Source organism: Cervus canadensis, chromosome 2, assembly GCF_019320065.1.
Source record: "Cervus canadensis isolate Bull #8, Minnesota chromosome 2, ASM1932006v1, whole genome shotgun sequence".
Lineage (NCBI taxonomy): Eukaryota > Metazoa > Chordata > Mammalia > Artiodactyla > Cervidae > Cervus > Cervus canadensis.
Genome location: NC_057387.1, coordinates 48523217 through 48538505, shown reverse-complemented (window position 1 = coordinate 48538505; position 15289 = coordinate 48523217). Strand labels below are relative to the sequence as shown.

General features: G+C 36.0%; 1 protein-coding gene across 8 annotated transcripts in view; it reads right to left on the bottom strand.

Annotated features, from left to right (window-relative positions):
• EVI5 (ecotropic viral integration site 5) overlaps positions 1 to 15289 on the bottom strand; it is a 227002-nt gene that overhangs the window by 73745 nt on the left and 137968 nt on the right. For 6 of the 8 annotated variants that reach the window (XM_043460636.1, XM_043460632.1, XM_043460640.1 and 3 more), the window contains 4 exons: positions 14591 to 14725; positions 11139 to 11279; positions 9888 to 10046; positions 153 to 299 (listed from right to left, as the gene is read on the bottom strand). In XM_043460636.1, coding sequence (XP_043316571.1) covers positions 153 to 299; positions 9888 to 10046; positions 11139 to 11279; positions 14591 to 14725 — 582 coding nt within the window. The remainder of the gene's footprint in view (positions 1 to 152; positions 300 to 9887; positions 10047 to 11138; positions 11280 to 14590; positions 14726 to 15289) is intronic. The other 2 variants (XM_043460635.1, XM_043460639.1) reach the window with 1 other exon arrangement.

Below are 15289 nucleotides of genomic sequence, written 5' to 3'. Positions count from 1 at the left end.
AAGCAACTGTCAAACTAAGTTCAGGAAAAGTAGGAAATAAGACTAGCTTCTTTTAGTTTTATGATAGTGTACTCAGTGATGAGATAAAAACAAAAACAAAAAAAACATTATTATATTGACTAAAACATAAACTTGCTAGTTGATATGTTTACCTTGCATTCAATCTCTGCTTGTCTGCGCTTTGCTTCACTCAGTTGGGTGAGCAGTCCTTTGTTCTGTGCGGAAAGATACTGCACCTTCTCCTGGAGATTGACCACCTCTTGCTCTGCTCTTCGAAGATGATTACTATTGATCTGGTTCTAACAATTAAAAATATAAATACAGAATACAGATAAAAATATAAATAGCAGAATACAGATAAAAGGCCTGAAAAAACTGGTGGCTCAGACGGTAAAGAATCTGCCTGCAATGCAGGAGACCAGGGTTCAATCCCTGGGTTGGGACGATCCCTTGGAGATGGGAACGGGAACCCACTCCAGTATTGTTGCCTGGAGAATCCCAGGGACAGAGGAGCCTGGTGGGCTACAGTCCATAGGATGGCAAAGAGTCGGACACGACTGAGTGACTATCACAAAACTTATAAATTTCTACATGTGTATATTATGTCTCAGCAATATTTTTAATGTTATTGTTATTTACAGGTCTATTTTATTCAACAAATAGTTAAACACTTAAAAAGATTATAAAACTGCTTTAAAAATCAAAAGAATGCATAAGGTTCACATTAGAAACTTTCATTAAAGATCCACTTACCGTTCATACAATAAATACCTATAAACTATAAGGATGCTTATACAGAACTTGTAGGTATTAACTTCTGAAATAGGCAATATGATATAAGCAGATAGAGATATGATGTATTTAACTCCCCTTTCCAGTTCACAAAAGAAAGCACAGACCGCCGAAAAGATACCACCACCACTTACTGAACTGCAAACTTTCTGATGTCACAAACTGTGTTATGTTAACTACATTCCTACAATGTATAGCAGTCTGTTTTTATGGCTTATGGACTAGCTTTGAATTCTGGCTTCCCATTTGGTGATTAAACAAACTAATTAATATCTAATTTCTATTTCCTCATTTGAAAAATGTACACAGGGCTTCCCAGGTGACTCAGTGGTAAAGAATCTCCTGCAATGTAGGAGACTTGGGATGGATCCTTAAGTTGGGAAGATCCTCTGGAGAAGAAAATGGCAACTCACTCCAGTATTCTTGTCTGGGAAATCCAATGGGCAGAGAAGCCAGACAGGCTACAGTCCATGGGGTGGCAAGACAGCTGGACAAGACTTAGTGACCACACAGCAAAAACACTTTTTTTTTTTTTTTTAAAGAAAACCATATGTAAAATACTACCTATTTCTCATTTAACTGTCTTTACAATTAAATGAGATAACACATGTAACAGAGTTTAATATATAGTAAGAACTCAATATATGCTAGCCTCTTAGTGTATTATAACTATAGCACAAGCTATAAAACACAGATCTTTTATTTATCTATTTTTATTGAAGTATAGCTGATTTACAATGTTGTTTTAGTTTCTTAAAGTGAAAGTGTTAGTTGCTCGGTCTGGTCTTACTCTTTGTACTTCATGAACTGTAGCCCCCTAGGCTCCTCTGTTCCTGAGATTCTCCAGGTAAGAATACTGGAGTGGGTTGCCGTTCCCTTCTCCAGGAGATCTTCCTGACACAGGAACTGAACCCAGGTCTCCTGGATTACAGGCAGATTCTTTACTGTCTGAGCCACTAGGGAAGCCCTTTTAGTTTCTGGGATACAGTAAAGTGATTCAGTTTATATATATATATTTCCCCCCCTGTTTTAAATACTTCTCCATTACGGTTTATTATAGGATATTGAATATAGTTCCCTTTGCTATACATTAGGGCCTTAACATTATAGATTGTAAATTCACTGACATGAGGTAGTTTTCATATTCAGGCTTGACTCAGCTTGAATTCTCTCAATCCTAGATTATTCCATTAGGGGCCTGAAAGAAACAGTAAGCATTTTCATAACCAAACACAGGCAAAATCTGGCTCCTCATTTAACAGTTCTTTAACCTTGGTGAAGTTATCTAATTCCATCAAGTTTTAGTACACTGATAGGAGTGTAGATATTACTGCTTGACTTTTAAGGCTGTGTTGTGAGAATTACACGAGAAAAGTTTATGAAAGTAGTTCTCTCCTAATGCCTGAAATAGAAGACATTTAACAAATACTCAGTTATTATTATTACTAAACCTATTCTATCTCATTTTATGAAAATGACCCTGCCTCCAGTTTTCATTTTAAAATCTGTATCACCTGATAGATTTAAGCTCATATACTTTCTACCACTCCCAGGTTTCTTCATTTTCACTATTCATCTTCCCGACCAACAGAAGAAATGCCTCCTTCCTATGACCATCTTCTACTCTCTTCTTTCTCACTTTCAATCAATGAACACTTTCTACAAAGTTAAGAGTGAACTTGTTAACCATATTCAAAATGTTCCACAACCTCTTTTTAGTGCCTTATCTCTTACCATTAAAACAAACAACTATACTTCAGAGGGACACACCTTTAACATACACTCCAAAACTTCTCCCTGCACCCCTAATACCATTCCATGCTCCAAAATTACGAAACACTAACACAAATAATTAAAACCCAAGAATTGACTATGAGTTGAGAAATGGCAGACAAAAAATACACTAGATCCTTAAGAACTCTAGATAATAATCACATAAGGATTTTATACAAAATAGTTTACATATTTACATATTAAACATAAAAAGAAGCATAAACAAAGAATTAGTCACTGTCAAAATATCAGCAAATTTGAAAGATAACCAAACATAATTTCCAAAATTAACAGATACTGATAATAAATTCAATTAAAGGGTTAAACAGGAGATTAAACACAATGAGGGCTTCTCTGGTGGCTACGTCAGTAAAGAAGCTGTCTGCAATGCAGGAGACTCGGGTTCAATCCCCAGGTGGGGACGATCCCCTGGAGAAGAGCATGGGAACCCACTCCAGTATTCTTGCCTGGAGAATTCTGTGGACTGAGAAGCCTGGTAGGCTGCAGCCCCTGGGGTCGCAATGAGTTGGACTTCCCTGGTAGCTCAGCTGGTAAAGAATCCACCTGCAATGCAGGAGACCCTGGTTTGACTCCTGGGTCATGAAGATCCCCTGGGGAAGGGATAGGCTACCCACTCCAGTATTCTTGAGCTTCCCTGGTGTTTCAGACAGTAAAGAATTTGCCTGCAATGTGGGAGACCTGAGTTCAATCCCTAGGTTGGGAAGATCCCCTGGAAGAGGGCATGGTAACCCTCTCCAGTATTCTTGCCTGGAGTATCCCCGTGGGCAGAGAAGCCTGGCAGGCTACAGTCCATGGGGTCAGAAAAAGTCAGATAAAACTAAGCAACTAAGAACTAGACACAATGAAGAAAAAATTAGTGTCCCAGAAGATGTCAAGAGACAGAAAAGAGAATAAAGAGGTATAAAACACTTTACAGGTGTTACCCACCCCCCTCAAAAAAAGTGAGCTATGATGGCTTAAGAAGGTAATAATAGTTGAGAATCTTTACAACAAAAATCACATACACATCTACACTGTTGGAAGCACAATCAGTCCCAAATACTATTTGGGATAAATATAAATAAATCCTTATCAAAATACATTATATCAAAACTTATAGAATGCTAAAGTAAAACAGAGGCAAATCAAGGGAAAAACAGTATCTGTGAAGGTGGAAAGTGAAATATCCAGCAGACATCTCAACTGGAAAAATTGGTAGTGCTTAAAAAAAAAAATTCATCCTATAAAAGTATACTCAGCTAACTATCACAGAGGAGAGAAAAGTACATTTATTTTAAGAAAGTGAGAGAGTTTACAACTCATGATTGAAACTGGGAGGAAGCTGTTAAATAAAAGAAAGAATACAGAGCAAAAAATATAGCATGCAGGTAGACAAAACCACGGGCTTCCCTTGTGGCTCAGCTGGTAAAAAAAATCTGCCTGCAATGCAGGAGACCTAGTTTCGATCCCCAGGTAGGGAAGATCCCCTGGAGAAGGGAAAGGCTACCCACTCCGGTATTCTGGCCTGTAGAACCCAAGGACTATACGGTCCACGGGGTCACAAAAAGTCGGACACGACTGGGCGACTTTCACTTTCACTTTTCAGACAAAACCACAGGAATACTGACTCCATAAGACAATAATGTCCAGGAATTTGGAGGTAAAAAAATAACAGGAATTTGGAGGTACAAAAATAGTAAGATGTAAGACTAGAAGATGAAAGAGCACATGGGAGTTCTTCTAAGGACCTAACAGAGTTTGGAAAAAAACAGAGATAATTACTAACGTTATACTTTGTTCCATCAGGGAAGCATTTTTCTTTTTTTTTTCAGGTAACAACAGTAGAAAAGAAAAGGAATTATAAAAGTCAAATTAATATGGGAATACCAGACCATTTTACCTGCCTCCTGAGAAATCTGTATGCAGGTCAAGAAACAACAGTTAGAACTGGACACTGAACAACAGATTGGTTCCAAATCGGGAAAGGAGTACGTCAAGGCTGTATATTGTCACCCTGATTATTTAACTTACATGTAGAGTATCTCATGTGAAATGCTGGGCTGGGTGAAGCACAAGCTGGAATCAAGACTGCCAGGAGAAATATCAATAACCAATACGCAGATGACACCACCCTTATGGCAGAAAGCGAAGAGGAACTCAAGAGCCTCTTGATGAAAGTGAAAGAGGAGAGTGAAAACACTGGCTTAAAATTCAACATTCAGAAAACGAAGATCATGGCATCCGGTCCCATCACGCATGGCAAATAGATGTGGAAACAATGGAAACAGTAAGAGACTTTATTTTTGGGGGTTCCAAAATCACTGCAGATGGTGACTGAAGTCACGAAATTAAAAGACGCTTGCTCTTTGGAAGAAAAGCCATGACAAACCTAGACAGCATATTAAAAAGAGAGACACTTTGCTAACAAAGGTCCGTCTATGGTTTTTCCAGTAGTCATGTATGGATGTGAGAGTTGAACCATTAAGAAAGCTGAACACTGAAGAACTGATGCTTTTGAATTGTGGTGTTGGAGAACTCTTGAGAGTTCCTTGGACTGCAAGGAAATCCAACCAGTCAATCCTAAAGGAAATCAGTCCTGAATATTCATTGGAAGGACTGACGTTAAAGCTGAAACTCCAATACTTCGGCCACCTGATGCAAAGAACTGTCTCACTGGAAAAGACCCTGATGATGGGAAAGACTGAAGGCAAGAAGAGAAGGGGACGACAGAGGATAAGGTGGTTGGACTGCATCATCAATTCGACGGACATAAGTTTGAGTAAGCTCTGGGAGTTGGTGATGGACAGGGAAGCCTGGGCATTCTGCAATCTACAGGGCCGCAAAGAGTTGGACATGACTGAGTGACTGAACTGAACAGAAGGAAAAAGAAAAACAAATCCAATAAAAAGCAAGAAAGGAGGAAAAAACAGAAAAAAGGGAGAGATAGAGTATAAAATAAAATAATTTCAAATACATAATAAAGACTTTTGATTTCTGATTGAGGATGTAGAGAGTCAGAAAGAACACTGGTTTTCAATTAAAAAAAAAAAAAAAGGGCGGTCAAACTCTAAGTTCATGACTACTGTTGAACAAACCAAGAGGTCACAGGACAACTAACCAGCCCCAAATCTTAGAAGGGACACAGCAGATGCTGCTAGAAGTTGTTAAGAATAATTCAGCTAGAATAAACATCAAATTGGTGGAGCATAAATATGGGCTGGATAGAAAGCATGGAGCCTGTGGGGACAAAAGAGTTCACAAACTCTTGTACATTTTTCTTCAACAGGAACAGACCAAAAAGACGGATGAGAGTCTTGAGAAAGAGATCTCCATGGTACAGGCCTCAAGGAGGGGAAAAGGGCACTAATCCTTGCTTATCTCCTCTAGGGAACCAAAGGTTTAATTTGCTTGGAGCAGGACAACAAACACTGCTGTCCCTTGGGCACTGGGAAAACAAGTGCATCTGGGGAAGGAGCTGGACTATAGCTTGGGAATAGGGTCTCCGATGGTCCAGATGGTAAAGAATCCGCCTGCAATGTAGGAGACCTGGGTTCAATCCCTGGATTGGGACGATCCCCTGGAGAAGGGCATGACAACCCACTCCAGTATTCTTGCCTAAAGAATTCCATGGACAGAGGAGCCTGGTAGGCTACAGTCCATGGGGTCGCAAAGAGTCAGACATGACTGAGAGCCTAACACACACAGGACAGGAGCACTAATGAGGCCAAATGCCCCAGATCCAGGAACACACTAATGCAGCCAAAGACTCTGGCTTTCTCAGAACAACACGGCAGAAGTGTTCTCTGCTCTTCCAGTTTCTTGTGGAACAAAAGTAACAGTGGGACACTGCTGGGGACTGACAACTCCTCAAGTGCTGTGCAAAGGGAAGACCTAAAGATAGTGAGAAAACCCTCTGGCAAACCAGCCCTTAACCTAAAAATAAGACATTGCTAGTGGAATTTGAAGCCTGTGGTGCAATGAGGGTAACCACAGAAACAACAAACCTCAAACCTGCCCAACTCCTGACTGTATTAACTCAAACCCCCCACATTAAAGGCCTAGTAGAAGGAAAGATGTACCCATTTCCAGGCATACAAACCATTTACTTTAGTCTACTCTCCTACACAAGATGCACATCTAGTTTAAAAAAAAAAAATTACAAAGCATAGGAAAAGGTAAAAAACAAAACACTTCCAAGAGATAAAGCAATCAACAGAACCAGCCTCTTATATGACACAGATATTGAAGTTTTCTGACAGGGAATAAATTAAGGGCTCTACGTGAAAGGTGAAAGATATGCAACATCAGATAGGTAATATCAGCAAAGAAATGAAAACTGTAAGAATTAAAAGGAAATACTAGAAGTAAAAAGCATAGTAACAGACGTAAAGAATGCTTTCAACGGCTCATCAGACAACTCACAAAGTGGAGGAAAGAATCAATGAAGTTAGTGATAAATCCAGAGAAATAGGTCAGTCAACAGAAACTGAAATACAAAGAGGAAAAATAATGGGAAGGCAAAGAATAACCAAGAGTTTCTGGACAACATCAACAATTTAATGTAAGTATGACTGGAATCCCTGAAGAAGAGAGCGTGGGAGAATAAGTATGTGATGAAATAATGACCAAGAAATTTCCAAATTTCATGGCAGTCACAAATTCACAGGTCCCAGAAGCTCAAGGAAAAAACAAGCAAAAGTCACATCAAGTCAAACTGTATTTCCCTAGGAAATTGTCCACTTCATCTAAACACTCGAATTTCAAATGTATCGCTTAAACATGCCCACAAAACAAAAAGACAAGGCTGTTTAAAGGGATGAATTCCAGGGACTTCTTTGGTGGTTCTTTGGTGGTTCAGTGGTCTTTGCTTACACTGCAGGGGGCAGGGGTTCCATTCCCTGGTAGGGGAACCGAGATCCCAACTGCCCCATGGCCAAAAAAAAAAAGTTAAAAGAAAAGGAAAGTAACAGGTAATTCCAATCTTACAAAAAACTTCTGAGAATAGAAAAAGTTAAATACAACCCAACTCATTCATCAAGCTTACTATAACCTTGGAGATAAAAGTCTCCCCGCAAAAGAAAACTATAGTACAATCTAATTCAGGTACAAAAAAATCTGAATTATGAAAAACCTGATTCCCGCAATGGGAATATGTTGTGTATGTTTCTGTGTCTGCACTCTATATCACAAACTTGTATTTTGATAACTGTACCTCGATACAACTGGTTTTCTTTGCAACCCTATATATTTTAGTTTATGTATTAAAAAATATTATTTTGGAAAGAGGTTCATAGGTTTCAGGTTCCCAAAGGGGTGCACGGCACACAAAACAGATAAGAACCCCTGTACTAAAGAAACTCCTATTGGAGATATACACAAGGAAACGTGCAAGAATGTTCAGGGCAGCACTGTCTGTAATAGCAAATGTCAGTACAAAGAGGAAAGTGGCTCCATAAACTTATACTTACCAGGCGCACTTTTCTAAACGTCATTAAAATGAAGGAACTAGAGCTACATGTATCAGCAAGGACCTATTTCTTAATTTGGATGCTGGATACATGGGTGTTTAATGCAATACTCTTTAGATAACCAACACACCACACTATTTTTATTTATTTTTCTCACTTTGCAATGAGAAAGCATCATGGATCATCACCAGTACATGCACTGACATTTAGGAACCATATCCATTAGTCAAGTGTAGTGCAAAATATAAATTCCTTAGGAAGGTTTTCTCCTTTCCAAATTTCTTCTAGGTTTTCCAACCACCTAGTTGGAATTAATTGTACTGTCCTATTCTCCATAGCAATTTGTATTTAATTCTCTAACTACAAATTTCTGAATTATACAGTGCTTCCAGTTTTATTGATATAATTAATATATAGCATTGTATAAGTCTAAGGTGTACGCATAACTTGATTTACATATATTGTGAAATGATTACCACAGTAAATTTAGTTAACATTAATCTTATATAGTGAATTTAAATATAGTTTGCACATGACTGATTTCTCAAGTATAAGATCTTTGATGGCTACACACTGCTTTGTATTCCTAAGTTCCCAAAACTACATTTGTTGAGTTTGATTCATTTACCTATAATCACGCTGAAATAAGTCCTGAACACTGGCAGAAAGTTGTGGTTGCATATTTAATATCTGTATTGAGATACTGAGATAAAATCTGATCATAAAACTAAAACCTCTCATCATAAAGCTGGATTTCTACTTTTCGTAATCTTACTGTTATTTTTAAATACAATGAAAAACACAAAAAAATAACTCTGTGAACAATGTAAAATAAGATATATTTATTCTAAAGGATTTACATATCTATGTTATCACATTCAAGCTGGGATGATGATTTTATATTTAAGTATATAGAATGATACATGAGTTAACTATGCCCCCTACTGACTGAAAAGTACTTTGAAAACCAAATGATACAAAGAATAGATGTACCACATAAAAACCAAATATCCCAAATGTACTTTTATAATGCAAATGGGTTTCATAAAAAGGATTTAGTAGGTTTTAAGTCAAGAATATTTGAGAGAATATTTATTAGAGAAACAGGGGACTTGAGAAGAAAGAAGTATAACTTTGAAACTGACTGCTCAGAGTCACTACATTACACAATTTTAGGAAGCATCCTTCACATTACATTCTGTATCAGTGGTTCTCAAGCAGGGGCAATTTTGCCTCCCTGGGGACATTTGACATCTGTGTGGAGGTGCTTTTGGCCATCATAGGGAGGTGGGAGTGTGGTGCTTCTGAATAGAGGGTAGAGGGATGTGGTAGTAGTTAAAGAGGCCAGAGATGCTGCTAAACGTACTACAATGCACAGGCCAGTCTCACAATAAAAAATTATCTGGCCCCAAATGTTAGTTAAGAAATTTTGCTCAACATGAATATTCCCTTTCAGGTTGTGCAATAAGGAAACAAAGTCATATAGAGTTTTATGACTTGCTTCAACTATGCTGAAAGAGTTAAAGAAGACACTAAATCTCTGCCATCAAGGAATATGGGTTTTGGGACTTTCCTAGTGGTTCACTGGTCAAAACTGCCCCTGCACTTCCAGTGCAGGGGGCACAGGTTCAAACCCTGGTTGGGGAACTAAGATCCTGCATGCCACATGGCATGGCCAAAAAATATATATGTATAGTATTACGTTTAAGTCCTTTTCATTTGGGATAGAAAATTGTAGATGAGAGAGTTTCATATGTCCACTTTTTAGCTCTATTGTAAGGATGATACAATTTGTGCATAAACTTTTGATGGGTTAACAATAGTTTTTAAAGTTATTAGGTTTTTTCATCATACCTGTGTTTCCATTTCCATCATCCTCTGTTTTATTTCTTTTATTTCTGCTTGTGTTTCAGCTTCTCTAAGTCGGATGGTCATCAGTTCATCTTGTAACTCAATCATGGCATTTTTTTTAGGTGGGTCTTTCCATCTCCCAGTAGTACGAGCTAAGTGGCGCTAAAATTTAAAAAAAAATTATATTGCAACAAATATTCCCAGTACTAAAATAAAAGCCAAATTAACTGAGCACTTATTTCAGGCCGAGTACTGTATAACCCACTTTATATGTGTCATTTTATTTAATCCCAGAAAATCTTAAAAGTTAAATGCTCTTATTTTCACTGTACAGAAAAGAAAATGGAAATTGTGATTAACTCCAGAAACGTCCCCCAGCCAGTAAGTGGCAGATTTGGGATATAAACTCAGACATGGTTCAAATATTTTTTTATTCTGTAGATTAATTATTGTAAAAAATATAATCTTTATCCTCATTTTTCCCTGAGAGATTTTTACATTATTTTTTAATGAAATCCCAAGAAAAGGGGAAAACGGAAGCATTCATGAATTAGGGAAACAACAGCAGAAATTAAGAACAGTGTTCTCAAAAAATTCTTTCATTTGTTTTTAATTAATTTCCAGTTTATTGCTGTCTGATATTTCTTTAAAAAAAAAAAAAAGCCATGGCAATGTAAAGAACTTTGCTAGATATATTCCCCACCCGAATTCATACCAAGATCACTTTCTGAAACAATATGTACTTTTTTTCCTTTCTCCCTTCTGTCTTATAGATTCTATTTTTCTTTTTTTTGCTATTTAGCAGTAGTTTCCCTCATATGTGAATAAATTTGTGTCATATAACCAACTAAATGTCTATTTTATTTTGTGATAAAACCATTTTCAAAAGAAGTTACAAATTCATAAATTTATGTTGATGCCATGCACCCTTCTGATGTTTCATAATGACCAATGAATTTAACAACAGAAGAAATAAGTACAATATAAAAAAATATTTTCTCTTAGTTCTTTAGAAAAAGTTAACACAAATCACAATGGTATAATAAGAGAACAAAAATATGACTTGGCCTCTATTTCACATTTTATTTAATTCTAAAAATCAAAGAGAAAAAAAGCTCTCAGTTTTGTACCTAACAGTCTTTCTCACTTTAAACTCAAACCCTAGTGTTGGTCGTTAACTACTTCAAATTTACACAAAAAGGATATTCAGGTTTTACGTTTTTTTAAAAAAGCACACAAAATATACTCCTATACCTGCCAGTGTTCCTCCAGATCCCTGACTTGCTGTCTAAGCTCTTTCAAACCCATAACAGCTTCTGCTTCTCTCAGCTTCACAGCAATGAGTTCTTCCTGAAGTCTTGCAATGTTATTCTCATCAGGAAAGGAGTTGTTTCTCTAAAGCAAGAGAGAATTTAATTGGGGATTTTTAATTTAAAAAATAAAATACAGCATATACAACAATACAGCAAATAACAAGAGCTATTTCATCTCATATATAAATTTGCTTAATTTGATACAATCTTCTTGAGATATAATCCACAAACTATAAAACTTATCCTTTTAATGAACACTAGTCAGAGGTTTTTAAGAGTATTCACAGGGTTATGCAACCATCATCACAAACTAATTTCAGTACATTTTAATCACCCCCAAGAAACCCTATACCCATTAGCAGTTACTCTATGTTTTCTACACCCCCAGGCCCTGATAATCACTAATCTATGTCTCTATGAACTTGCCTATTTTGAATATTTCATACAAATGCAATCATATTATTTATGGCCTTTTATGACTAGCTCCTTTCACTCAGCATGTTTTCAAATTTCATTTTTTAAATTGCCAAATAATAATTTCATTGCACAGATATACCACATTTTATTTATACATTTATCAGTTGATGGAAACGTGAGTTGTTTCCACTTTGAGGTTACTATGAGTAACACTGCTATGGACATTTATGTAAAAGTTTTTGTGTAGATGTATGTTTTTAACTCTCTTGAGTATATATGAAAGAGCACAAATGCTAGATCAGATGGTAATTCTACATTTAATTCTTAAGAAACTGGCAAACCTTTCCAAAGCAGTTGCATGTTTTACATTCCCACCAGGAAGGAACTGTCTTTAATTTTAAGGACACAGAGTCTAATTCTGTTTTAATAAAATACTAATCAGAATTATGGAGCAACAAGATTAAAAATGTTTTTCAACATGGCAATAAACATACTAACCTCTGATTAGGACTTCAAACAAAGCATGAACATCACTTATATTTTAAAGATTTATGGAAGAGAGCAGTTCAAAATTTGTTTTATTTTTTCAACACACCACTTTGGAAAAGGAGTATAAGATATCTGTACATTAGTCACTATTGTGACTCATCAATACTCAAGAAATTAATTCTAAGGTAATCTAAGTATTTCCTTCAAGGGTACAAGATGGGTCCTGAAAGACCCATCTTAGAATATAGGGTTGCCATATTGAACTGCTCTCAGGAATGACCAAAGAATTCTAAATTAGGCTCTAATAAAAGTTCATTAAGTAAACTAAGTTCCAAGTCTACAAAGTTTTCTATCTCTGAAATATTTCATTAACATTTTAGCCCACAGAAATGGCTGAATAAAGTTATTCATGTCAACTACACATACTTTGTGATGGATTTTAAATATTTTCTCAACTGAAAACTAGAAATTTACTGTATATGTATTTTAAGAAAAACTACCTTGCATGAAGACAGTAACCATAGGATGCATGAATACCAACAAAGCTACTTTAAAAATCCATTTTTAAATTGGACCCAAGAACATTTCCTTCTTCCAAATATTCAAAACAGAAAGATCCAGACTCTTAACTAAATCATGGAGCCCAGAATACTCCCCATTAGGCATTTTTTATTTTTTGCTGGCTTTTTCCTCAACAAATAGGAGAAAAAGTTTTCCAAAGATAATATAAAAATAGAAAATAGATTTCTGGCACAATTATTCCACTGTAGTTATACCCTGTTCTATTTCATTAAGAAACAGTTAAGAATTTGAGGCTCTTTCATGTCCATTGTTTATGAGATTCTGAATAAATGGCTAGATACTACCTAAGTGTAAAAGAAAAAAACTCAACACAGAACCCAAATTATCTATGATTTTATAAATGAGAAAAGAGAGATTCAGAATTTGTGATTTGGAACACAGACTCTGCAGTCTGAGGTTATAAGAAACCTAAAAGTGTTTCTATTTCCACTACTCATCTGTTCTTTAATAACCTTCAAAAGAGGTAAGTTAATTTCTGTAAGTACATCTCCAGCTAAAATCTTCCTATATAAAAACTGTGATGGTTTTCTGTAGCTTGGAAAGCTGTAACAGTTATACTCAGATGAAAATTTTCCTGAAATGCTTATGTATTTAACTAGTCTATTTCTACACTTGTTGCAGATAAAACTATTATAATATTTGAAAACAATGGTTAATTTCTTTCTTTAAACAAATTTACAAGAAAAACAAGACACATCTGCAATGTGTTTCAATCAAAAAATTCACTTCTATATATCAGATCTTCATATTTCAAAGTAAAAATGTTCACTTCTCAGCTGAAATTTGATTAAAATGAATATTTGTGCATCTTGTGCTTAGTCAGGATGCATATTTCACAGTGGATTTTTAAAATTTACCTTTAACTGGGAGAAAAGCAAGTGATATATTTATATACTGTTGGGATAAAAATGGTAATATTCCTTTTTTAAAGAACTACGAATATGGTTATGGTTTAAGCACATTTTACTCATGTTTAGCACAGGCTTTAAATTAAAAAATACACTGTGGTCTACACTGACCCAAAAGTATTCCATAAATTAATTTAACAAATACATGGCAAATTTTTCATAGCTAAATCTAATTCTTCTAGAAGGAAATTGCTGCCTTCTGTTTAATTACATTAACTGAAATGTGCTTAAGAGGAATGTTTTCAGCATATTTTATATACTAAAAACAAAAAGGGTTAGTATTCGGTCAATGGCCAAGATGTAATATTACTACGTTGTAGATTGTTATAGTTCACATCATCCCATTTGCCCCAGGATTTTAAGGAAATGGCAACCCACTGCAGTACTCTTGCCTAGAGAATCCTGTGGACAGAGGAGCCTGGTGGGCTGCTGTCCATGGGGTCACACAGAGTCAAACATGACTGAAGCGCCTTAGCCTGCATGCACGCGCTGGAGAAGGAAATGGTAACCCACTCCAGTGTTCTTGTCTGGAGAATCCCAGGGACAGAGGAGCCTGGTGGGCTGCCGTCTATGTGGTCGCACAGAGTCGGACACGACTGAAGCGACTTAGCAGCAGCAGCAGCAGCAGTCTGAGAGATACTGTGTCAGCTATAGTTGGGTGACTCTAAAGGCTGTTTATCTTGACAACAGTTAATCTCTATTCCTTAAGTCTCTTTTCTCCAATATTTAAATGCCATTCATATAAAAATTATCCTGGTTGTTTCCCTCTAAAAGGACTTTAATCTCTATTTTTACCCAAAATATGGGGCTTTGAGTAGTATGGTAACAATAAAAATTAAATAGGAATCATGTATTTTTTCCTTTCCTCTCTTATAACTAACATGTAAGATTTTTAATGTGCAAAAAACCATGCCAAATTTCACCACTCAATAAGCACTTAAATATCTATCATATGTCCCCTCTAGTTTGGGAATGACAGCCTTTATGTTGTTCTTACCTTTTCTATATCCAGAACTTTATCCTGCATTTCCTTCAGCGCACACTGAGACTCAGCTTCACTCAGACGGGCTTGGACCAATTCCTTCTCTAGCTGTAGCACAAAATCTTCATTGTAGTTGGAACTGCATTTATGCTACAAGTTATAGACATACACTGAAATTTTTCAGAATTTTGAACACGTATATATAATAAGTGCAATTACACAATACAGCTATTGAGGGTAACCAGATTGTAAAAGTTCCATCTACCTAGTACTTCCAGCTTATCTCCTTTCCAGAAAATAAAAAATTCCAGGTTTGATATCTATAATGATGATCACATTATCAGATGTTTATAATCGAATCCAATTCACAGAAGATAAATATCTTCTTTTATCTGTCCATTCATCCAGATACTAAGAATTTGTTCCAGCTCTATAGACCTGAACTGAATAACACCATACCACCAGTCACATATGGTTACTGAGCACTTGAAATGTGGCTAGTCAAATTAAGAAAGGTTGTCAGTGTAAAATACAAACTGGATTTTGAATGCTTAATGTGAAATAAAAAGGCAAAATATCTCATTAATTTTAATACTTATTGTATGTTGAAATAATATTTCAAACATACTGAGTTAAAATACTGATTTAATCAAATAAAACTATTACTTATTAATTCCACAATATTTCAAATGTACTGAGTTAAAATACTTATTT